General features: G+C 58.2%; 2 protein-coding genes across 2 annotated transcripts in view; one reads left to right on the forward strand and one right to left on the reverse strand.

Moving 5' to 3' along the window:
• The first annotated feature begins 7320 nt into the window (after nucleotides 1–7320).
• RAD54L (RAD54 like) lies at nucleotides 7321–18392 on the forward strand. The gene is made up of 18 exons (XM_066598042.1): nucleotides 7321–7399; nucleotides 8731–8808; nucleotides 8886–8981; nucleotides 9066–9126; nucleotides 12594–12729; nucleotides 14657–14726; nucleotides 14814–15102; nucleotides 15186–15310; nucleotides 15484–15634; nucleotides 15713–15839; nucleotides 15960–16034; nucleotides 16155–16285; nucleotides 16356–16466; nucleotides 16534–16657; nucleotides 16991–17069; nucleotides 17137–17316; nucleotides 17390–17553; nucleotides 17629–18392. The coding sequence occupies exons 1-18, from the start codon at nucleotides 7397–7399 to the stop codon at nucleotides 17828–17830; spliced, it is 2202 nt and encodes a 733-aa protein (XP_066454139.1). The 5' UTR covers nucleotides 7321–7396; the 3' UTR covers nucleotides 17831–18392.
• Nucleotides 18393–20375: 1983 nt separating this feature from the next.
• Nucleotides 20376–25184, reverse strand: part of LRRC41 (leucine rich repeat containing 41) — a 41806-nt gene continuing 36997 nt past the window's right edge. The window contains exons 9-10 of the mRNA XM_066598043.1: nucleotides 21245–21320; nucleotides 20376–20861 (exon numbers count right to left, since the gene is read on the reverse strand). Of these exons, the coding sequence (XP_066454140.1) occupies nucleotides 20642–20861; nucleotides 21245–21320 (296 nt within the window). The 3' untranslated portion in view covers nucleotides 20376–20641. The remainder of the gene's footprint in view (nucleotides 20862–21244; nucleotides 21321–25184) is intronic.

The following is a 25184-nucleotide window of genomic DNA, read 5'->3' on the forward strand; positions in this document are numbered from 1 at the left end:
CACCATAGATCAGTCTTCTTTTTTTGGGATAGAAAGGGTAATGAATAAAAAGAAAGGTGTAGTGAGCCCCGAAAAAGGCTTCAAAAGGGAAGCTTTCTGGATTCTAAATGTAAACACCAGATACCCCAAAGGGATGAATTATAGGACAGATCTCATGTACATCTATTAGTTCTAACGAAATCGGTAAGAATCCCCTGTCTTTTCCTTCCTGCGGTTTTATTTTTTGTTCGTTTATTTATCTGTGTGCCGTTTTTTGCATGTCATTAAATACATATATAGCAATGCTAATGACATGTCATTAAATACATATATAGCAATGCCTAGGACATGTCAAGCACACTGTTCTAGTCTGTTATGATGGTCCGTAATGCACTGCTGTGCTCCATAAGGTATATTGTTCATACAGCTATTGATGTGCTGCTGGATGATTTGTCTGTGACTTATACATGGATCAATAAGTAAGTTGCTTCAAGTCCTTTAAGGATGTAATTATCTCACTATATTCCCACCATGTTCATTAAGATATCCATCTCTGTATCGTCCTACTATTATACTCTATATGTGAACAGACATGTGTCAGTTCTTGCAGGAGGAACGAACCATGGTAATCAATTTGAGATAGTCAGTGCAGGGGTTAACACATGTTTTTAATCAATTAATTATATGTTAAGCTTTTTTAAAGGTCTGTGTAATGTCTGTTAGTCAGAGGTGAGCGAGGTTCTGTGTGAACCGAAACGCGAACTCTGTCTGTATGAGCACAAAGGTATTGGAATAAAAGCAAGGTTATTTCTCACAAAAGCCGGACTCCTGCATATGGAAATTGTGTTGTCAGTAGTTGGGGGAGGGGATCAAGTTGTATGATGTCATGTAGTGCTGTGTGGTCAGTAGATAGTGCAGGAGATCAGGTTGTGTGATGTCATTTAGTGCTCTGTGGTCAATATATGGGGTAGGTAATTAGGGTTGTGATGCCATCTGTGGCTGTGTGGTCAGTAGAAAGGGGAACAGATAAGGTTGTGTGATGTCATCTGGGGTAATGTGTTCAGTAGATGGGTAGGAGATCGTTGAGTTTGGATATTGGGTTTCTATCTAGATGATGGATAGTGGATCTCTATCTCGATAATGGGCATGCATGGTGGGTCTTGATCTGAATGATGGGCATGCATAAGAGGTCTCTATCTGTTTTTTTGAGCCTGTATCTAGATGATGGATGTGGTTCTCTATCTGAATGATGGGTATGATGGTTCTCTAGCTGTATGATGGTTGTGGATGGTGGTTCTCTATCTGGATGATGGGTGTAGATGATGTATCTTGTCTGCACCCTACAAGAGAGGATGAGGATGGCTTCTCAACCTGCATATGTAGATTCTGCATTTTCAGAGATTTCTGAAGTTTTTCAAATCAAATTATTCTGAGCGAGGGAAATGCAAATTATGAATCCGTATGTAAACTTACGGAGGTGCGCCGGTTCCTCCAGGCCGAGGAGGTGCGCCCGTTCCTCCCGGCCGAGGGGGTGGGCCCGTTCCTCCCGGCCGAGGGGGTGGGCCCGTTCCTCCCGGCCGAGGGGGTGGGCCCGTTCCTCCCGGCCGAGGGGGTGCGCCCGTTCCTCCCGGCCGAGGGGGTGGGCCCGTTCCTCCCGGCCGAGGGGGTGGGCCCGTTCCTCCCGGCCGAGGGGGTGGGCCCGTTCCTCCCGGCCGAGGGGGTGCGCCCGTTCCTCCCGGCCGAGGGGGTGCGTCCGTTCCTCCCGGCCGAGGGGGTGCGTCCGTTCCTCCCGGCCGAGTGGGTGGGCCCGTTCCTCCCGGCCGAGGGGGTGCGCCCGTTCCTCCCGGCCGATGGGGTGGGCCCGTTCCTCCCGGCCGATGGGGTGGGCCCGTTCCTCCCGGCCGATGGGGTGGGCCCGTTCCTCCCGGCCGAGGGGGTGCGCCCGTTCCTCCCGGCCGAGGGGGTGCGCCCGTTCCTCCCGGCCGAGGGGGTGCGCCCGTTCCTCCCGGCCGATGGGGTGGGCCCGTTCCTCCCGGCCGATGGGGTGGGCCCGTTCCTCCCGGCCGAGGGGGTGGGCCCGTTCCTCCCGGCCGAGGGGGTGCGCCCGTTCCTCCCGGCTGAGGGGGGTGCACCCGTTCCTCCCGGCCGATGGGGTGGGCCCGTTCCTCCCGGCCGATGGGGTGGGCCCGTTCCTCCCGGCCGATGGGGTGGGCCCGTTCCTCCCGGCCGATGGGGTGGGCCCGTTCCTCCCGGCCGATGGGGTGGGCCCGTTCCTCCCGGCCGAGGGGGTGCGCCCGTTCCTCCCGGCCGAGGGGGTGCGCCCGTTCCTCCCGGCCGAGGGGGTGCGCCCGTTCCTCCCGGCCGAGGGGGTGCGCCCGTTCCTCCCGGCTGAGGGGGGTGCGCCCGTTCCTCCCGGCTGAGGGGGGTGCGCCCGTTCCTCCCGGCTGAGGGGGTGCGCCCGTTCCTCCCGGCTGAGGAGGTGCGCCCGTTCCTCCCGGCTGAGGAGGTGCGGCAGGGATGAGGGCTTTATGCTGCTCCTATGCAGAAATGCAGAAAGCAGAAGAGTCAGAATTCATGTTTTTCAGCCTTATCTGTTTATAACTTAAAGCTTAAACTGAGTTGTGGGGAAGATGATGGAGGTCCTCAGGGACCCTCATTAATGATCAGAAGAGTCTGGTGCTCACGGGGCCCCTGGGGAACCTCTTTGTAATTACCCTGGACTCCAGAAGAGGCTTCATGTTTCACTTTGATGTTAATCTTTATGCTTGCGGTCAGTTCTCTGTGAACTCCTAGTCCTCGTTCCTCAGGATGCGCCTTCTGCACTCCTCCTCTGCACGGATCCCTTGGCTCTGGCCTTCTCCTGCTAGATAGTTAATGCGACCACCAAGCCCACACGTATGGATCAGTAAGGCCCCGTAAGGTATCAGCGCTGCAGGCCGGATTCACACAAGCGCTGATCTCTTTGCAGTGCGAGACTCACAAAACTGGCGCAAATATGAACTGGATTCTTTTAAATGGAGTCATACATACGAGCGCTGCTGTGCGGGAAAAAGTCACGGCCCGTCCTTACACAGGCTGATTCAGGCGTTATTACGACCGTCCGCACGTCAAACTGTCCACGCGGCGAGACAGGAAGCTGAAAAGTAGCACTTTTACTGGGCCCCGGCCGTGCACGGTGGGAGCGTCCGTCTGGGCCCCGGCCGTGCACGGTGGGAGCGTCCGTCTGGGCCCCGGCCGTGCACGGTGGGAGCGTCGGTCTGGGCCCCGGCTGTGTATGGTGGGAGCGTCGGTCTGGGCCCCGGCTGTGTATGGTGGGAGCGTCGGTCTGGGCCCCGGCTGTGTATGGTCGGAGCGTCGGTCTGGGCCCCGGCTGTGTATGGTGGGAGCGTCGGTCTGGGCCCCGGCTGTGTATGGTCGGAGCGTCGGTCTGGGCCCCGGCTGTGTATGGTCGGAGCGTCGGTCTGGGCCCCGGCTGTGTATGGTCGGAGCGTCGGTCTGGGCCCCGGCTGTGTATGGTCGGAGCGTCGGTCTGGGCCCCGGCTGTGTATGGTCGGAGCGTCGGTCTGGGCCCCGGCTGTGTATGGTCGGAGCGTCGGTCTGGGCCCCGGCTGTGTATGGTCGGAGCGTCGGTCTGGTCTGGGCCCCGGCTGTGTATGGTCGGAGCGTCGGTCTGGGCCCCGGCTGTGTATGGTCGGAGCGTCGGTCTGGTCTGGGCCCCGGCTGTGTATGGTCGGAGCGTCGGTCTGGTCTGGGCCCCGGCTGTGTATGGTCGGAGCGTCGGTCTGGTCTGGGCCCCGGCTGTGTATGGTCGGAGCGTCGGTCTGGTCTGGGCCCCGGCTGTGTATGGTCGGAGCGTCGGTCTGGTCTGGGCCCCGGCTGTGTATGGTCGGAGCGTCGGTCTGGTCTGGGCCCCGGCTGTGTATGGTCGGAGCGTCGGTCTGGTCTGGGCCCCGGCTGTGTATGGTCGGAGCGTCGGTCTGGTCTGGGCCCCGGCTGTGTATGGTCGGAGCGTCGGTCTGGTCTGGGCCCCGGCTGTGTATGGTCGGAGCGTCGGTCTGGTCTGGGCCCCGGCTGTGTATGGTCGGAGCGTCGGTCTGGTCTGGGCCCCGGCTGTGTATGGTCGGAGCGTCGGTCTGGGCCCCGGCTGTGTATGGTCGGAGCGTCGGTCTGGGCCCCGGCTGTGTATGGTCGGAGCGTCGGTCTGGGCCCCGGCTGTGTATGGTCGGAGCGTCGGTCTGGGCCCCGGCTGTGTATGGTCGGAGCGTCGGTCTGGGCCCCGGCTGTGTATGGTCGGAGCGTCGGTCTGGGCCCCGGCTGTGTATGGTCGGAGCGTCGGTCTGTACTGGGCCCCGGCTGTGTATGGTCGGAGCGTCGGTCTGTACTGGGCCCCGGCTGTGTATGGTCGGAGCGTCGGTCTGTACTGGGCCCCGGCTGTGTATGGTCGGAGCGTCGGTCTGTACTGGGCCCCGGCTGTGTATGGTCGGAGCGTCGGTCTGTACTGGGCCCCGGCTGTGTATGGTCGGAGCGTCGGTCTGTACTGGGCCCCGGCTGTGTATGGTCGGAGCGTCGGTCTGGGCCCCGGCTGTGTATGGTCGGAGCGTCGGTCTGGGCCCCGGCTGTGTATGGTCGGAGCGTCGGTCTGGGCCCCGGCTGTGTATGGTCGGAGCGTCGGTCTGTACTGGGCCCCGGCTGTGTATGGTCGGAGCGTCGGTCTGTACTGGGCCCCGGCTGTGTATGGTCGGAGCGTCGGTCTGTACTGGGCCCCGGCTGTGTATGGTCGGAGCGTCGGTCTGTACTGGGCCCCGGCTGTGTATGGTCGGAGCGTCGGTCTGGGCCCCGGCTGTGTATGGTCGGAGCGTCGGTCTGGGCCCCGGCTGTGTATGGTCGGAGCGTCGGTCTGGGCCCCGGCTGTGTATGGTCGGAGCGTCGGTCTGGGCCCCGGCTGTGTATGGTCGGAGCGTCGGTCTGGGCCCCGGCTGTGTATGGTCGGAGCGTCGGTCTGGGCCCCGGCTGTGTATGGTCGGAGCGTCGGTCTGGGCCCCGGCTGTGTATGGTCGGAGCGTCGGTCTGGGCCCCGGCTGTGTATGGTCGGAGCGTCGGTCTGGGCCCCGGCTGTGTATGGTCGGAGCGTCGGTCTGGGCCCCGGCTGTGTATGGTCGGAGCGTCGGTCTGGTCTGGGCCCCGGCTGTGTATGGTCGGAGCGTCGGTCTGGTCTGGGCCCCGGCTGTGTATGGTCGGAGCGTCGGTCTGGTCTGGGCCCCGGCTGTGTATGGTCGGAGCGTCGGTCTGGTCTGGGCCCCGGCTGTGTATGGTCGGAGCGTCGGTCTGGTCTGGGCCCCGGCTGTGTATGGTCGGAGCGTCGGTCTGGTCTGGGCCCCGGCTGTGTATGGTCGGAGCGTCGGTCTGGTCTGGGCCCCGGCTGTGTATGGTCGGAGCGTCGGTCTGGTCTGGGCCCCGGCTGTGTATGGTCGGAGCGTCGGTCTGGTCTGGGCCCCGGCTGTGTATGGTCGGAGCGTCGGTCTGGTCTGGGCCCCGGCTGTGTATGGTCGGAGCGTCGGTCTGGTCTGGGCCCCGGCAGTGTATGGTCGGAGCGTCGGTCTGGTCTGGGCCCCGGCTGTGTATGGTCGGAGCGTCGGTCTGGTCTGGGCCCCGGCTGTGTATGGTCGGAGCGTCGGTCTGGTCTGGGCCCCGGCTGTGTATGGTCGGAGCGTCGGTCTGGTCTGGGCCCCGGCTGTGTATGGTCGGAGCGTCGGTCTGGGCCCCGGCTGTGTATGGTCGGAGCGTCGGTCTGGGCCCCGGCTGTGTATGGTCGGAGCGTCGGTCTGGGCCCCGGCTGTGTATGGTCGGAGCGTCGGTCTGGGCCCCGGCTGTGTATGGTCGGAGCGTCGGTCTGGGCCCCGGCTGTGTATGGTCGGAGCGTCGGTCTGGGCCCCGGCTGTGTATGGTCGGAGCGTCGGTCTGTACTGGGCCCCGGCTGTGTATGGTCGGAGCGTCGGTCTGTACTGGGCCCCGGCTGTGTATGGTCGGAGCGTCGGTCTGTACTGGGCCCCGGCTGTGTATGGTCGGAGCGTCGGTCTGTACTGGGCCCCGGCTGTGTATGGTCGGAGCGTCGGTCTGTACTGGGCCCCGGCTGTGTATGGTCGGAGCGTCGGTCTGTACTGGGCCCCGGCTGTGTATGGTCGGAGCGTCGGTCTGGGCCCCGGCTGTGTATGGTCGGAGCGTCGGTCTGGGCCCCGGCTGTGTATGGTCGGAGCGTCGGTCTGGGCCCCGGCTGTGTATGGTCGGAGCGTCGGTCTGTACTGGGCCCCGGCTGTGTATGGTCGGAGCGTCGGTCTGTACTGGGCCCCGGCTGTGTATGGTCGGAGCGTCGGTCTGTACTGGGCCCCGGCTGTGTATGGTCGGAGCGTCGGTCTGTACTGGGCCCCGGCTGTGTATGGTCGGAGCGTCGGTCTGTACTGGGCCCCGGCTGTGTATGGTCGGAGCGTCGGTCTGTACTGGGCCCCGGCTGTGTATGGTCGGAGCGTCGGTCTGTACTGGGCCCCGGCTGTGTATGGTCGGAGCGTCGGTCTGTACTGGGCCCCGGCTGTGTATGGTCGGAGCGTCGGTCTGTACTGGGCCCCGGCTGTGTATGGTCGGAGCGTCGGTCTGGGCCCCGCTGTGTATGGTCGGAGCGTCGGTCTGGGCCCCGCTGTGTATGGTCGGAGCGTCGGTCTGGGCCCCGCTGTGTATGGTCGGAGCGTCGGTCTGTACTGGGCCCCGGCTGTGTATGGTCGGAGCGTCGGTCTGTACTGGGCCCCGGCTGTGTATGGTCGGAGCGTCGGTCTGTACTGGGCCCCGGCTGTGTATGGTCGGAGCGTCGGTCTGGGCCCCGGCTGTGTATGGTCGGAGCGTCGGTCTGGGCCCCGCTGTGTATGGTCGGAGCGTCGGTCTGTACTGGGCCCCGGCTGTGTATGGTCGGAGCGTCGGTCTGTACTGGGCCCCGGCTGTGTATGGTCGGAGCGTCGGTCTGTATTGGGCCCCGGCTCCCTATATCCTCCGTTGATATTTAGCAGGTTTGTATTCTCCACCTTGCTGGGAGCTGTATCTTCCTCATGGGGGCAGTGTGTTCCTCTGCATGGTCCCCCTGGTTGTTCGGCCCTTCCAGTAGTCCGGACACATCCAGTTCTGCGCAGTTCTAGCAGATCTAGATGCAGCGAAGTCAAGCAGTTACCATAGCGACGAGCGCCGTGCGTGTTGCCGTACAGGGTCGTCCGCCGCACAGCGCCTCTGGGTAATGTAGTCCGAGATGCGCTCTAATGACTGTCGTGCAGGAGGCGAAAAACTACAACTTCCGGCGTGCGCGCTGTTCTCTGGCGGGCGCGGGACGCTTGACTAGGCTGGCAGAGATGGAAGCGGCCGGCTGGCCTAATCAGACAGCATGGTAAGCCCGGCCAGGACTGCGCTAGGTGTCGGGGCCCCGCAGAGGCTGTCGTATGCTCCCCCCTCAGGGGCCCCGGGTGCCAGTTACAGATAGTTTGGGAGGGGGCCGGTAGGTGGGGTTACCATGGGTCAGATGTGGGTGAAGGTGACCAGTTGGACGATTGGTCAGGTGGGTGGCGGGGACGGACCCTGGGGTCGGATGCGGGGCGCAGGGGGACGGTCCCTGGGGTCGGATGCGGGGCGCAGGGGGACGGTCCCTGGGGTCGGATGCGGGGCGCAGGGGGACGGTCTCTGGGGTCGGATGCGGGGCGCAGGGGGACGGTCCCTGGGGTCGGATGCGGGGCGCAGGGGGACGGTCCCTGGGGTCGGATGCGGGGCGCAGGGGGACGGTCCCTGGGGTCGGATGCGGGGCGCAGGGGGTCGGTCCCTGGGGTCGGATGCGGGGCGCAGGGGGTCGGTCCCTGGGGTCGGATGCGGGGCGCAGGGGGTCGGTCCCTGGGGTCGGATGCGGGGCGCAGGGGGTCGGTCCCTGGGGTCGGATGCGGGGCGCAGGGGGTCGGTCCCAGGGGTCGGATGCGGTCGCCGTGGGTCGGATGCGGGGCGCAGGGGGTCGGTCCCTGGGGTCGGATGCGGGGCGCAGGGGGTCGGTCCCTGGGGTCGGATGCGGGGCGCAGGGGGACGGTCCCTGGGGTCGGATGCGGGGTGCAGGGGGACGGTCCCTGGGGTCGGATGCGGGGCGCAGGGGGACGGTCCCTGGGGTCGGATGCGGGGCGCAGGGGGACGGTCCCTGGGGTCGGATGCGGGGCGCAGGGGGTCGGTCCCTGGGGTCGGATGCGGGGCGCAGGGGGTCGGTCCCTGGGGTCGAATGCGGGGCGCAGGGGGTCGGTCCCTGGGGTCGGATGCGGGGCGCAGGGGGTCGGTCCCAGGGGTCGGATGCGGTCGCCGTGGGTCGGATGCGGGGCGCAGGGGGTCGGTCCCTGGGGTCGGATGCGGGGCGCAGGGGTACGGTCCCTGGGGTCGGATGCGGGGCGCAGGGGTACGGTCCCTGGGGTCGGATGCGGGGCGCAGGGGGTCGGTCCCTGGGGTCGGATGCGGTCGCCGTGGGTCGGTCCCTGGGGTCGGATGCGGTCGCCGTGGGTCGGATGCGGGGCGCAGGGGGTCGGTCCCTGGGGTCGGATGCGGGGCGCAGGGGGACGGTCCCTGGGGTCGGATGCGGTCGCCGCGGGTCGGTTTCGGAGGTCGGTCGGCTTGCCGCGGACGCAGGCGAAGGAAGCGGTGGGTCTGCCCTCTGGTGGCGTCTTATTACACTCAGGTCGCCATCTTTATTTCTAGAGACGGAGTTTGGCCCCCAGCCAGCTGGCGAAGAGGAGCCGCGATGGATCGTTGGGTGATGACTGGCGTGAGGAGGCGGTGAGTGATGGCGGCGTGTCATGTGACCGCCGCGCCCGTGATGATGGCGATCAGTAATCAGGCGGACTGTCTTCTAGGCACCCAAAAGAAGCCGCAGCGAGGATGGGCGGGCGTCATCGCCGTACCGTAAGCCGCTGACTAACCAGCCTGCGTGTGTGGATAGCCGCGAGCATGTGAGTGCGGCCGTGTGCCACGCAGGATCGGGGGCAGCGCTCCCTGTAAGCTCCGCCCTGTGCTGACCGCTCTCTCGTCCGCAGGAGGCCTTTATCCGCAGCATTTTATCCAAACCCTTCCGAGTGCCGATCCCGGACTACAAGGGTGAGTGACGGGTGGGCCGCATGTGCCCGTGCCGCAGCTGGCGCAGTAGTCATAGGGGTCTCTTAAATCAGCCTAGGCAAACATATATATATATACCTTCAATGGAAATAGCCAGCAGTTAAATGGTTAACGAGTTGGCTATTCTAGTCTGGTATATACAGGGTAACGGGTATATAGGAGTTATGTGTTGCCATAGCGACAAACACTGCGGGCGTGAACATGTGACTCATCAGCGTTGTTACATAGTATGTGAGGCTGCGGGCACACCATGCCCATCCAGCCTGCCAGGGGAAGGCAAAAACCCCAAGAGGCAGGAGCCAACTAGCCCTTTGGGGGGAAATTCCTTCCCAACTCCATAATGACAGCCAGAATAATCCCCAGACCAACCTCTAATAGTACCTACCTGTCTGTAAGCCCCGGATCACCAACCTGCTGGCCACGTACTGTCCGTACCCTGTAATATCACAGAAAGGCAGCTAGTCCCTCTTAACCTCCTCTATGGATCCTGCCATCACCACGTCCTCAGGCAGAGAGTTCCACAGTCTCACTGCTCTTACAGTAAAGAACCCCCTTCTGTGTTGGTGATGAAACCTGCTTTCCTCTAATCGTAGCGGATGTCCTCTTGTTACCGTCGCAGTCCTGGGTATAAACAGATCCTGGCAGAGATCCTTGTATCGTCCCCTCATGGATTTATACAGAGTTATTTGGTGGCCCCTTAGCCGTCTGTTTTCTGGGGTGAATAATCCCAGTTTTGGTGCCTCTCTGGGTATTCCAGTCCCATCATTCCATGTATTAGTTTAGTTGCCCTTCTTTGAACCCCTCCAGCACTGTAACATCTTTCCTGAGCCCCAGTGACCAGATCTGTGCGCAGTATTCCATGTGAGGCCTGACAAGTGCCTTATATAATGGAAGGATAATGTTCTCGTCCTTCGCCCCTATACCTCTTTTACTGCACCCAAGACTTTATTAGCTTTTGCAGCAGCTGACTGGCATTGGTTACTGCAGTTTAGTCTACAGCCCACTAGTACCCCAGGTCTTTTCTCTAGCTGTACCCCATTTAGTGTATATTGGTGACATCCGTTCCTCCTACCCATGTGCAGAACCTTACATTTATCCACATTGACCTCCATCCCCCCCCCCCCGATCCCCCGGCTTATCTCGGTCCGTTTGTAGCCGCACATTGTCCTCCGTTGCATTAATTATATTGTATAATTTTGTATCATCTACAAATATTGATATTTTGCTGTGCAGCCCCTCTATCAGGTCGTTGATAAATATACTGAACAGAGTGGGGCCCAATACTGAACCCTGTGGCCCCCACTAGTGACGGGGGCCCAATCAGAGTACGAACCATTTATTACCACCCTCTGCTTTCTATCTCTGCCAGTTCTTTACCCACTTACACACGTTTTCGCCCAATCCGAGCTGCCTCATTTGTATATTAGCTTATTATGTGGCACGGTGTCAAAGGCTTTAGAGAAGTCCAGATATACGAGATCAATAGATTCTCCCTGGTCCAGCTTAGAGCTTACTTCATCGTAGAAACTGATCAGATTTGTCTGACATGAGCGACCCTTCATGAATCCATGCTGGTGAGGAGTTATTCCCTTAATCTCCTTGAGGTACTCATCGATGGCGTCTCTCAGAATCCCCTCGAAAATTTTTCCCGTTACTGAAGTGAGACTTACCGGCCTGTAGTTACCAGGCTCACTTTTGGTCCCCTTTTTATAAATTGGAACCACGTCGGCAATGCGCCAATCCAATGGTACAACCCCGGTCTCTTTAGTGTCTAGAAATATTAGGTATAGCGGCCTAGCTATCTCGTCACTTAGTTCCCTTAGTATCCTTGGGTGTAATCCATCTGCGCCCGGCGATTTATCAATTTTAGTCTTCTTTAGTCGCTTCCGCACCTCCTCCTGCGTTAGGTATGAGATATTTTGTGAGGGGTTCATTTTATTCCCCTGTAGCTCGTGTGGCATTTCCTTTTCGTTTGTGAATACACTTGAGAAGAAACTGTTTAGTAGATTTGCTTTCCCTTCGTCATCATCAATGATTTCTCCTGCATTGTTTTTTAAAGGGCCAGCGCTCTCCCTGCAAATCCTTTTGCTGTTAATATAGTTGAAAAATAGCTTTGGGTTGTTTCTGCTCTCTTTTGCGATCCGTCTTTCTGCTTCCTCCTTGGCAGTTTTGATCGTATCTTTGCATATTTTGTTTTTTTCCCTGTATGATTTTAGCGCTTCTTCGCTGCCTTCTTGCTTTAGTAGTTTGAACGCTTTCTTTTTTTCGTTTATTGCCCCTCTTACCGTCTTGTCGAGCCACATTGGTTTCCTTTTAGCTGAGTTTCTTTTATTTTTAAAGGGAATGAACTGCTCACATGAGGCGATTAGGATCCTTTTGAACTTCTCCCATTTGTCCTCTGTACTGATATTTTTGAGGATGTTGTCCCAATTAATGTTACCGATAGTAGTTCTGGGCTCATCAAATGTTGCTTTACTAAAGTTTAGTTTCTTTGTCGCTCCCTGATAAGGCTTCCTATTGAATGAAAGCTGGAAATAGATTATATTGTGGTCGCTGTTCCCCAAGTACCCCTCCTGCACCCCCATGATTCTGTCTGGTTTGTTAGTTAGTACTAAGTCCAGAGTGGCCCTCCCTCTCGTTGGCTCCCGCACAAGTTGGGTAAGGTAGTTATCTTTAACACTTTCCAATCCAATTTTGTATTCAGGGTTTTCTAAAAGGCTTTCTCATTTTGCTGTTATATAACGGCGCCATCTGCTGACTGAAGCCAGTGTGTGCGCCAGAGAGGCTCCAACAGCGGAGTGGCTGGCAATAGACGGTAAGAATACCCTGTTGGATGTCTTCTGACATTGGAGCTGTACAAGCTTCAATCAGAATGTAGGAAGACGTCAGACAGTGGATAGGAAAGGGTTAATTGTTCTCAAGAACTTATCCCCCCTATGAGATTTGCAGGTTTCCTTCTCCCATGTTATATCCCGATAATTAAAGTCCCCCATGATAATTACTTTGTTTCGGTTTGACACCTCTTCTATCTGCCTTAGAAGTAAGGTTTCAGTTTCTTCTGTTGCTTTTGGTGGTCGATAGAAGACCCCTATCAGGATTTTGTTATTTTTTCCTCCCTGTATTTCTACCCACAGAGATTCCACCTGTTCGTCTCCTACCCCTATATCCTCCCGTAGCCTAGGTCAATCATGAGTTGTTACGATGTTGGGAGGTGTGCATGTAATTGGTGCGTTATATTCAGTATAACTGTATTGTACTTCCTTTCAATAAACTAGAAGGGTATGGGGGCTGACTGAGAGCGTCCGTGAGTTCAGATACATGTATTCATGCATGACGCATCTCATTATCACCAATCTGCAGCAATCACTGAAATCTTCTTTTATATGATTTATTCCCATAACAGCGCCAAACTAGCTGGCTTATTCAATTTTTGCTGTTTTGCTCTACAGGCGGTACAGGACTGCGAGCTTTGGGGATCAAGAAAGCCGGAGTGCGGAGAGCGCTGCATGACCCCGACCAGGAAGGGGCGCTGGTTCTCTACGAACCCCCAAGTCTGAGTGCAACCGAGCAGCTGACAGTAGACAAGTAAGTCCTTCTAGTATACAGCGACTCCATCTTGCCTGCTATCTGTGGTACTATACAGCATTGACATCACTGCTCTCCAGCTATCAGTTATATTATACGGCAGTGACATCACTGCTCTCCAGCTATCAGTTATATTATACGGCAGTGACATCACCGCTCTCCAGCTATCAGTTATATTATACAGCAGTGACATCACCGCTCTCCAGCTATCAGTTATATTATACAGCATTGACATCACCGCTCTCCCGCTATCAGTTATATTATACATCAGTGACATCACCGCTCTCCAGCTATCAGATATATTATACAGCAGTGACATCACCGCTCTCCCGCTATCAGTTATATTATACAGCAGTGACATCACCACTCTCCCGCTATCAGTTATATTATACAGCAGTGACATCACCACTCTCCCGCTATCAGTTATATTATACAGCAGTGACATCACCGCTCTCCCGCTATCAGTTATATTATACAGCAGTGACATCACCGCTCTCCCGCTATCAGTTATATTATACAGCAGTGACATCACCGCTCTCCCGCTATCAGTTATATTATACAGCAGTGACATCATCGCTCTCCAGCTATCAGTTATATTATACAGCAGTGACATCACCGCTCTCCAGCTATCAGTTATATTATACAGCAGTGACATCACCGCTCTCCCGCTATCAGTTATATTATACAGCAGTGACATCATCGCTCTCCAGCTATCAGTTATATTATACAGCAGTGACATCACCGCTCTCCCGCTATCAGATATATTATGCAGCAGTGACATCACCACTCACCCTCTATCAGTTATATTATACAGCAGTGACATCACGGCTCTCCAGCTATCAGTTATACAGCAGTGACATCACCGCTCTCCTGCTATCAGTTATATTATACAGCAGTGACCTCACCGCTCTCCCGCTATCAGTTATATTATACAGCAGTGACCTCACCGCTCTCCCGCTATCAGTTATATTATACAGCAGTGACATCACCGCTCTCCCGCTATCAGTTATATTATACAGCAGTGACATCACCGCTCTCCCGCTATCAGTTATATTATACAGTAGTGACATCACCGCTCTCCAGCTATCAGTTATATTATACAGCAGTGACATCACCGCTCTCCCGCTATCAGTTATATTATACAGCAGTGACATCACCGCTCTCCAGCTATCAGTTATACAGCAGTGACATCACCGCTCTCCAGCTATCAGTTATATTATACAGCAGTGACATCACCGCTCACCCTCTATCAGTTATATTATACAGCAGTGACATCAGCGCTCTCCCGCTATCAGTTATATTATACAGCAGTGACCTCAGCGCTCTCCCGCTATCAGTTATATTATACAGCAGTGACCTCACCGCTCTCCCGCTATCAGTTATATTATACAGCAGTGACCTCACCGCTCTCCCGCTATCAGTTATATTATACAGCAGTGACATCACCGCTCTCCCGCTATCAGTTATATTATACAGCAGTGACATGACCGCTCTCCAACTATCAGTTATATTATACAGCAGTGACATCACCGCTCTCCCGCTATCAGTTATATTATACAGCAGTGACATCACCGCTCACCCTCTATCAGTTATATTATACAGCAGTGACATCAGCGCTCTCCCGCTATCAGTTATATTATACAGCAGTGACCTCAGCGCTCTCCCGCTATCAGTTATATTATACAGCAGTGACCTCACCGCTCTCCCGCTATCAGTTATATTATACAGCAGTGACCTCACCGCTCTCCCGCTATCAGTTATATTATACAGCAGTGACATCACCGCTCTCCCGCTATCAGTTATATTATACAGCAGTGACCTCACCGCTCACCAGCTATCAGTTATATTATTAACTCATAATGCCCCCCCCCACTTCCATTCCCCGGTGGTCTCTGCTTTTCCTTATGGGTCCGGCCTCTTGTTGCAGGGAGAAGCTTCCGGTTCACGTTGTGGTGGATCCGCTGTTGGGGAAGGTTTTGCGGCCACATCAGCGGGAGGTAAGGGTCGGAGTCATACATTGGGCCGGTGTTGTGCGCAGCGGTGAGTTGGCGCTCTCTACATTGTACCACTATGGCGTTCTGCAGGGCGTGAAGTTCCTGTGGGAATGTGTGAGCGGCCGGCGGATTCCCAGTAGCCATGGCTGCATCATGGCGGATGAAATGGGACTGGGGAAGACCCTGCAGTGCATCGCTCTAATGTGGACGCTCTTGCGGCAGAGCCCGGACTGTACCCCGGAGATCGACAAGGCGCTGGTGGTCTGCCCGTCCAGCCTGGTCAAGAACTGGTACAATGAGGTGGGCAAGTGGCTGGATGGCAGGATCCAGCCTCTCTCCATCGATGGTGGCTCCAAGGAGGAGATCGACCGCAAGCTGGGTGAGAACGTGCCTCCATAATGCAGTGTGGGAGGGTGGTGGTACTGTAGGTACACGACCCCGCTGACTCTCTCCTCCCTTTAGCCGGATTCATGCAGCAGCGGGGGCTGCGAGTCCCTCAGCCCATCCTCATCATTTCCTACGAAACCTTCCGCCTTCACGCTGAGGTTCTTCATAAGGGGAGTGTGGGACTTGTCGTGTGTGATGAGGTAAGTGGTCGCTGGCAGAACACGGGCACCACACGAGCTCTTTCGCCCAGCGGATGGTGCCATACAGTGAGTGATGACCGTGCGCCTAGCTTCAGTCATAGTGGTTTGTGGTGGGGCAGACTTTGGCGCCAACTGTAGGCTGAGCTCCGTTTTACTACATGACTTTATTCCAGGGTCACAGACTGAAGAACTCTGAGAACCAGACGTACCAGGCGCTGAACCAGCTGAACACCCCGCGGCGGGTCCTCATCTCCGGGACCCCAATTCAGAACGACCTCCTGGAGTACTTCAGCTTGGTCCACTTCGTCAATGCGGGCATCCTGGGTAGGTGATGCGGCCGTCAGATGGTGCTGGCGCTTCTCTGTAAGGCGCTGTAATTGGCACCGCTTTCATCTGGCACAGGGACGGCCTCGGAGTTCAAGAGGAGGTTTGAAGTTCCCATCTTAAAGGGGAGAGATGCCGACGCCAGCGTGGCTGACCGCCAGAAGGGGGAGGAGAAGCTGAAGGAGCTGATCAGTGTGGTAAACAGGTGGGGCTCGCACTGCGTCCGATGCCGTCGGCTTGGTACCTCTATAGGGTCTTGTCTCGGGATGCTGTGGCCGTTGGGGGTCACTTGGCGGGCCGGATGATGGTAGCTTCTTTTCTTCAGGTGTCTCATCCGAAGGACGTCTGACATCCTCTCCAAGTATCTTCCCGTCAAGGTAGAGCAGGTGATTTGCTGCCGGTAAGTGTTGGATTGTGCCGCCCTGCACTCTTCTAATCTAGGGCCATGCGCGTTGCGTTGTGCGCCGCCTCGTGACCGCCTTGTGTTGTGATTGTGGCGGACGTTGCCGGTTTCCTGCAGACTGACGCCTCTACAATCTGAACTCTACAAACTGTTCTTGAAACAAGCGAAACCCGTGGAGGAGTTGACGGCCGGCAAGATGAGCGTCTCCTCTCTGTCCTCCATCACCTCGCTGAAGAAGCTTTGTAACCGTGAGTAGTCGCGCTGCAGCGGGTGGGGAAGGGTCACCGTCCACACGTAACGTCACGTGTCCCTCTGCAGACCCCGCTCTCGTCTACGACAAGTGTGTGGAGGAGGAAGAGGGGTTTCGGGGGGCGCTGAGTCTCTTTCCCCCCGGGTACAGCACCAAGTCTGTGGAGCCTCAGTTATCAGGTGCGTGAAGCGGATGCGGGCGCGCTGCCACCTCCCTGCCCGCGGCTGATGCCACTTATCTCTGCAGGTAAAATGCTGGTGCTGGATTACATACTGGCGATTACCCGGAGTACGAGCAACGACAAAGTGGTCCTTGTCTCCAACTACACGCAAACGCTGGACCTGTTTGAGAAACTCTGCAGGGCGCGAAGGTAACTGGTCTCAATTCTTCATCTTGTATGAAGTGGGGATCATGGGTGTGCCCGAGGCTCCCCCACCCTGTAGCTCAAGTGGTGCGTTCTGTCGGGGCAGGCGACTCACATGGGATGTTTTTGCTGTCAGAGCCTGTATGACAGTTTGGGGGGCCACGATGAGGGCGGGCAGGGCCCATCGACTGTATTGGCTCGGTTAGAGAATGTGTGTGCAGTAGTAACGTGAAGTATCTCGGCTGCAGCCATTCTTCACTCTCCCTTTGGTCCTGCCGCCGCCTCCATCCCGGTCCCCGAGGTAGGTGCTTTCCAGTAACATCTTGTCGGTTTCTTCAGGTATTTGTATGTCCGGCTTGATGGGACAATGTCAATTAAGAAGCGAGCGACCATTGTGGAGAGATTCAACAGCCCCTCGGTATGTGTAGTGTTGGGGGGTCGGGGGGCTCGCACCCGCTGGGCTCAGCTCTTGTCCTTTGTCTCAGAGCCCGGAGTTCGTCTTCATGCTGAGCAGTAAGGCCGGAGGTTGTGGTCTCAATCTGATTGGCGCCAACCGGCTGGTGATGTTTGACCCCGACTGGAACCCGGCGAACGATGAGCAGGCGATGGCCCGCGTGTGGCGGGACGGTCAGAAGAAGACGTGTTTCATCTACCGGCTGCTCTCGGTATGTGCCGTCCATGGGCCGTCTTCACGGCTGCTCTTGTCCATACAGTTAGTGACGGCCGTCTTCTCTCCAGACCGGGACCATCGAGGAGAAGATTCTCCAGCGTCAGACGCATAAGAAGGCTCTGAGCAGCTGCGTGGTGGACGAGGAGCAGGACGTGGAGCGACACTTCTCGGTGGGGGAGCTGAAGGAGCTCTTCACGCTCCGCGAGGACACGGCCAGTGACACTCATGAGAGGTGGGTGCTGCTCCCACGGCCAGGCGCCGCTGCTCTCCACGCTTCTTCTGAGCTCTTGTTTCTGCTTTCTCTTAGGTTTAGATGCCGTCGCTGTGTGAATGGCCGCCAGGTGCGGCCCCCTGCGGACGGCACGGACTGTACTTCTGACTTGTCGCAGTGGCACCACTGTGCGGATAAGCGTGGGCTGCAGGACCCAGTGCTGGTGGCGGCCTGGGATACAGCTATAACATTCACATTCCATCAGCGGTCGCATGAAGAGCAGCGAGGGCTCGTATAGCAGGGCTACAGAAGTAGTCTCTCCTTGGGGGAGGAGCCTGTGCGCCCCACCAAATCCCAAACGCTGGCCATGCCTGCAGTAATCGAGCCGCTGTCTTCATGCAAAGACAACCTCTGGCGCTCCGCTGCCTGTCATTGACTCCTGCTGCAGGCGCTGGCTTGTGCTTTATAAGGGACTGACTGATGCTGCCCTCTGTGGTGCCAACTGGAATTGCAAGTAGGTTTTAAGCTGGCTTTCAATTTTGCATCACAATTTGCAGATCACCTCCAGATTTCAGGGGTGGATTGCCTGCGACTGGCACTGCGTCCAATTCCCGCCCGTGTGTAGCGTCACGTAGGCCTCGCTCTGTGCCATTGCCAAGTCCGCCGTACTTCCATCTGTCTTCACGGTGGGTCTCATACCAATGGGAGGAACCGGCAGGGAAGATATACGAACTGTGTGAACCCCAAGCCAGCAGCTGCCCCCAAGGGAAGAAGAAGGGGTGTTCATACCAGTGTAATGGGGCATGGGGAGCAACACGTGTGATGTATGCTGCCGGCAGCCATGTCTGTAAGTAGCGGGGAACGGGGGGGTGGTGGCGGGCGGGGCATCAAATACATTTATTTACCACTTTTAGAGCCATTTATTTTCTCCTGAAGCGGCTGCTCACCGTGTTGTCCCGTTCGGTGGATTCAGCGCCCGTTCCACACCGCATACCAGCTGTAGTGTGTTGCCATGGAGACACGTGTGTAACAGTTATAACTATATTTTTAGATGCATTGAAACAAATACAAAAGTGGTTGCAATAGTCTCCGCCCCTTTATTTTGAGCTCCCGCCCCTTGTCTCCACTTTCCTATGACAAGAGTCGAGCCTAGGTTTGGGGCAAACATGCAGAAATTCAGGATGACCAGAGCCGGAATACAGAGGCCCGTCCCCTCGCAGCCATAGGTGACCGGGGTGTATCCTAGCACAAGTCTGTGACTGAAGCGCCACTGGCACCCACCCAACAGCTGCACCTCCGTGGGAGGGCGCCCTCCCTGCACGCTGCAGACATCGTGGCAGCGGGCGCTCACTTTTGCACCATTTATCATGAGAAGGCCAGTCAGATGCTACAACAGCGGGAAGCGGCTTTCAGCGGGGGCATGCGGGCTTTGACCCTCACGGTGGAGGCCACATTGTTGTGTGCTCAGAGAGCAGAGCTGGAGGCGGCCCCCCGCCGGCCCACACAGACCCCCTAGTATGTAAGGTCCCCCCACTCCATCCAGTTCAGCATCCTGCCCCTCACCCACTGCCCGCTGGATATACATGCGCCCCGTCTGGAGAACGGCAGGAGGATTCATGAGAAGCTCACCGCCTTACCTCCGCCAGGCCTGTGCCCAGCTGGCCCTCTACTGCAGCCAATATGAGGCCGGCCCAAGGGACAAGACTGACCCAAATTTAGGTTTCTACATTTCAGTTCTCAAGATGGTGATTTGCAGAGAGATCAGAGGAAGGGGGGAAAAACTCCCTCAGAGGTTCAACTGGTATGAAGATGACTTCAAGCCGCCCCCAGGGGCCATCCAGCTCCCCAATACCCACAGGACAGAGCCCCCAGGGGGCCAACCGCCCCGAATACCCACAGGACAGAGCCCCCAGGGGGCCAACCGCCCCGAATACCCACAGGACAGAGCCCCCAGGGGGCCAACCGCCCCGAATACCCACAGGACAGAGCCCCCAGGGGGCCAACCGCCCCGAATACCCACAGGACAGAGCCCCCAGGGGGCCAACCGCCCCGAATACCCACAGGACAGAGCCCCCAGGGGGCCAACCGCCCCGAATACCCACAGGACAGAGCCCCCAGGGGGCCAACCGCCCCGAATACCCACAGGACAGAGCCCCCAGGAAGCATCTAGCTCCCCAATTCCTACAGGGCAGAGCCCCCAGGGGCAATCCAGCTCCCCAACCACCCTGCATACCACGTGGACGGAGCACAGAGGGGTCGGCCCAGCGAACTGCCTGCTTGGCCATTGAGAAGAGACAAAAAAAAGACCTTTTATTACAAAAAAAATAAATCCCATATTTGTTCTGTTTTACCTTTATTGGGCTGTTCTGGCTGGATTGTGTCGACTGCCGTCATATTCTAGGTTTTTGCTATTTCCGTAATAAAAGGTACTTTGTAAAAGCCCCGTCCTCCCGTTGGCTGAGCCGGATTCTCCCCTTGGTGCTATGGGCCATGAAAGTCCAGCAAGTATCGAAAGCGTCTCCTATAGAGGAATGCACTCTGGGATCGGTGCAACAGCAGTACAGAGGGGTTTAGGAACTACCCCGGCCCTGCGGCTGCAGGCCCACGGACGGGCCCCCTCCTCACATCTTTGTGTTCCTCGGGTACATCATTTAAGAACAGGGCCTGAATAGAGAATAGGATGTGCACCCCCACCGCTCCGCTACCCTGCGCGACACCCCCCACCGCTCCGCTACCCCACGCGACACGCTCACACACCCCCCCCCCCCCCCCCCACGACACCCTCGCACCCGCCCCCCCCCTGTGCGAACCCCCCCCGCCCGCCCGCCCGCCGCCCCGCCCCGCGCGACACCCCCACCCCGCAAAGATAAAAATGAAACAATGCAGGAATCCACAGGATAAGCAAGAGGCCGGACCTGCTGGATGGGGGGCTGGAGTGGAAGCCCCCCTCATATTACACATGGCAGGAAGGACAGGTGGTACATAGTATTTGGACCATGTTACCAGCTACCACAACTAGTCTTGTAATAAGCGTGCGGCGCCCACAAGTGTCCGATAACTGAACTGAGCCTACATCTTCCCGGACAGGGATTGGATTCTGCCTCGGCCCTCACATGACGCTGACGTGGTCCACAAAGGCTTGGCTGGAGTCCCAGCTGTCACTGATCACACAGCAGACCCCCTCCAGCGACTGCAGGGCCTCATGGGCGAGTGCAGGGTCCCGGTCCAGCAGGTTCTGGGAGATGGACAGCTGCCGCAGCTTGATCTTCCCGAAGCCCCCCAACCTCTTCGCGAAGCGCAGCAGTCCGTCCGGCTTAATGCAGTTGGAACTGAGAAGACAAAGCAAGAAACATTAAAGAGAAGAGAGAGGGAGGAGGACGGGTTCCCAGGGACCTGATTCCCCCCGCCGCCAGCTCTTGGCCCGCTGGCACCCACGTCACCCCCACCAGCTTCGGGCCCGCTGGCACCCACCATACCGTGATGTGAAACTGCCTTTAGAATGAGGTTGTACCCCGATAACACGTTCCTCCCCGTCCCCAGGAAAACTTACTGATTGGTAGGGTCTATCCCTGTGCCCCTAATTGTCAGTGCAACGATCCCTGAGCAGCGCCCGCTAGAATATTCCTGCCCGCCTCACTGAAATGAACAGAGGGCCGACCGTGCACATGCAAGGCCGAGGTCTGCCCGGCGGATGGAGGAACGAGCGCATTACCTGACATCGAGATAGTGGATCCCGGACAAGGAGTCAGAGGAGAAGAGGTCAGCGAGCGCACACAGCCCGTCGTTTCCTGAAAAGATAACATCATGGTGTAAGATGGGAGGAGCCAAATGTGGCCCCAGAGCCAAGTACATTCAAAAGACCAGTGACAAAGGCCCGAACTATACTAAACCCCCAGCCCCAGAACCTGCATCACCCCTAAACCCTGCGTCATCCCCCAACAACCAACCCCCTCCTAGACCCTCCATCATCCCCCAAGTACGCCCCTGTGAAGAGAATTCGTTTACCAAGGAGAAGACTATCAGATGGCGTGTAGTAGTCTGACCCAGGAGAAATACAAATCACACCAGTCTGAGGCGGTATCAAGTGATTTCTACTTTATTCTAAGGTGTATGCAGTTTATATACCATAAATGACATCACAGGAAAAGTACATACCTCCAGGATTAATAAGAATACATGATAAGCTAAAACTAAAATTAACATATAGTAACGCCCAAAAAGGTGTAACTTAACATACAATGAGACCGTTATGAATTCAGTGAAAATGAATGCGAGGGGGGGGGGGGGGTCTGGGAGACTGTCTTATCTCCTGTCTGTACCATCAGTACCATGCATGGCTATAGAAGGGTTTTGTTTAACCATCACTACTTATACTAGCATCATGCTACATATTTCTACTCTACAATCCAATAAAAGAACAATTAACGAGCATTGATCTACAATTTTCTTAACAGACACCACACCTAGACCCTGCATCTTACCCAACTACTCCCCCACTCCTAGACCCTGCATCACCCCCCCCCCCCCCCAACTACCCCACCTCACTCCTAAACCCTGCATCATCCCCCCCCCCAACTACCCCACCTCACTCCTAGACCCTGCATCACCCCCCCCCCCCAACTACCCCACCTCACTCCTAGACCCTGCATCACCCCCCCCCCCCCAACTACCCCACCTCACTCCTAAACCCTGCATCATCCCCCCCCCCCAACTACCCCACCTCACTCCTAGACCCTGCATCACCCCCCCCCCCCAACTACCCCACCTCACTCCTAAACCCTGCATCATCCCCCCCCCCCAACTACCCCACCTCGCTCCTAGACCCTGCATCATCCCCCCAACTACCCCACCTCACTCCTAGACCCTGCATCATCCCCCCCCCCCCCCCCCCCCCAACTACCCCGCCTCACTCCTAGACCCTGCATTACCCCCCGCCCCCCAACTGCCCCGCCTCACTCCTAGACCCTGCATTACCCCCCCCCCCAATGACCCCGCCTCACCCCTAGACCCTGCATCACCCCCCCCCCCCCCAACTACCCCACCTCACTCCTAAACCCGGCATCATCCCCCCCCGCCCCAACAACCCCGCCTCACTCCTAAACCCGGCATCATCCCCCCCCCCCCCCCCGCCCCAACTACCCCGCCTCACTCCTAAACCCGGCATCATCCCCCCCCCCCCCCCCCGCCCAACTACCCCGCCTCACTCCAAAACCCGACATCATCCCCCCCCCCCGCCCAACTACCCCGCCTCACTCCTAAACCCGGCATCATCCCCCCGCCCCCGCCCAACTACCCCGCCTCACTCCAAAACCCGACATCATCCCCCCCCCCGCCCAACTACCCCCACCTCACTCCTAAACCCGGCATCATCCCCCACCACCCCCAACTACCCCACCTCACTCCTAGACCCTGCATCACCCCACCCCCAACTACCCCACCTCACTCCTAGACCCTGCATCATCCCCCCCCCCCCCCCCCCCAACTACCCCCGCCTCACTCCTACACCCGGCATCACCCCCCCCCCCCACTACCCCGCCTCACTCCTAGACCCTGCATTACCCCCGCCCCCCCAACTGCCCCGCCTCACTCCTAGACCCTGCATTACCCCCCCCCCCAAATACCCCACCTCACTCCTAGACCCAGCATGATCCCGCCCTCCCCCCCAACTACCCCGCCTCACTCCTAGACCCTGCATCATCCCCCCCCCAACTACCCCCACCACACTCCTAGACCCTGCATCCCCCCCAACTACCCCGCCTCACTCCTAGGCCCTGCATAATTCCCCCCCCAGCTACCCCGCCTCACTCCTAGACCCTGCATTACCCCCCCCCCCCAGCTACCCCGCCTCACTCCTAGACTCTGCATCATCCCCCCCCCAACTACCCCACCTCACTCCTCGACCCTGCATCATCTCCCCCCCCCCCCTCCCCCAACTACCCCGCCTCACTCCTACACCCGGCATCATCCCCCCCCCCCCCCCACTACCCCACCTCAATCCTAGACCCTGCATCATTCCCCCCCAACTACCCCACCTCACTCCTAGACCCTGCATCACCCCCCTCCTCCAACTGCCCCGCCTCACTCCTAGACCCTGCATCACCCCCCCAACTGCCCCGCCTCACTCCTAGACCCTGCATCACCCCCCCCAACTGCCCCGCCTCACTCCTAGACCCTGCATTACCCCCCCCCCCCCCAATGACCCCGCCTCACCCCTAGACCCTGCATCATCCCCCCCCCCCCCAACTACCCCACCTCACTCCTAAACCCGGCATCATCCCCCCCCGCCCCAACTACCCCGCCTCACTCCTAAACCCGGCATCATCCCCCCCCCCCCCCCCGCCCCAACTACCCCGCCTCACTCCTAAACCCGGCATAATCCCCCCCCCCCGCCCAACTACCCCGCGTCACTCCAAAACCCGACATCATCCCCCCCCGCCCAACTACCCCACCTCACTCCTAAACCCGGCATCATCCCCCGCCACCCCAACTACCCCACCTCACTCCTAGACCCTACATCACCCCACCCCAACTACCCCACCTCACTCCTAGACCCTGCATCATCCCCCCCCGCCCCAACTACCACATCTCACTCCTAGACCTTGCATAGTTCCCCCCCAACTACCCCACCTCACTCCTGGATCCTGCATCATCCCCCCCCCCCCAACTACCCCGCCTCACTTCTACACCCGGCATCATCTCCCCCCCCCCCCCCCCCCAACTACCCCGCCTCACTCCTACACCCGGCATCACCCCCCCCCCCCACTACCCCGCCTCACTCCTAGACCCTGCATTACCCCCGCCCCCCAACTGCCCCGCCTCACTCCTAGACCCTGCATTACCCCCCCCCCCAAATACCCCACCTCACTCCTAGACCTGGCACCATCCCCCCCCCCCCAACTGCCCCACCTCACTCCTAGACCCTGCATCACCCCCCACCCCAACTGCCCCGGCTCACTCCTAGACCCTGCATCACCCCCCCCGCCAAATGCCCCGCCTCACTCCTAGACCCTGTATGATCCCCCCCCAACTACCCCACCTCACTCCTAGACCCTTCATCATTTCCCCCCCAACTACCCCACCTCACTCCTCGACCCTGCATCATCTCCCCCCCCCCCTCCCCCCCCCCCCAACTACCCCGCCTCACTCCTACACCCGGCATCATCCCCCCCCCCCCCCCCAACTACCCCGCCTCACTCCTAGACCCTGCATCGCCACAACTGCCCCGGCTCACTCCTAGACCCTGCATCATCCCCCACCCTAAATATCCTGCCTCACTCCTAGACCCTGTATCATCCCCCCCCCCCCAACTACCCCACCTCACTCCTAGACCCTTCATCATTTCCCCCCCAACTACCCCGCCACACTCCTACACCCGGCATCATTCCCCCCCCCCCCCCCCCAACTCACTCCTAGACCCTGCATCATTCCCCCCCCACTACCCCACCTCAATCCTAGACCCTGCATCACTCCCCCCCAACTACCCCACCTCACTCCTAGACCCTGCATCACCCCCCTCCTCCAACTGCCCCGCCTCACTCCTAGACCCTGCATCACCCCCCCATCTGCCGCCTCACTCCTAGACCCTGCATTACCCCCCCCCCCCCCAATGACCCCGCCTCACTCCTAGACCCGGCATGATCCCGCCCTCCCCA

This window comes from Eleutherodactylus coqui, chromosome 3 (assembly GCF_035609145.1).
Source record: "Eleutherodactylus coqui strain aEleCoq1 chromosome 3, aEleCoq1.hap1, whole genome shotgun sequence".
NCBI lineage: Eukaryota > Metazoa > Chordata > Amphibia > Anura > Eleutherodactylidae > Eleutherodactylus > Eleutherodactylus coqui.

Coding starts and splice junctions, on each gene's coding strand:
- RAD54L (XM_066598042.1), top strand. Junction 9,127..12,593: donor GCCGATCCCGGACTACAAGG/GTGAGTGACGGG, acceptor TTTGCTCTACAG/GCGGTACAGGACTGCGAGCT. Junction 17,317..17,389: donor TCATCTACCGGCTGCTCTCG/GTATGTGCCGTC, acceptor TCTTCTCTCCAG/ACCGGGACCATCGAGGAGAA.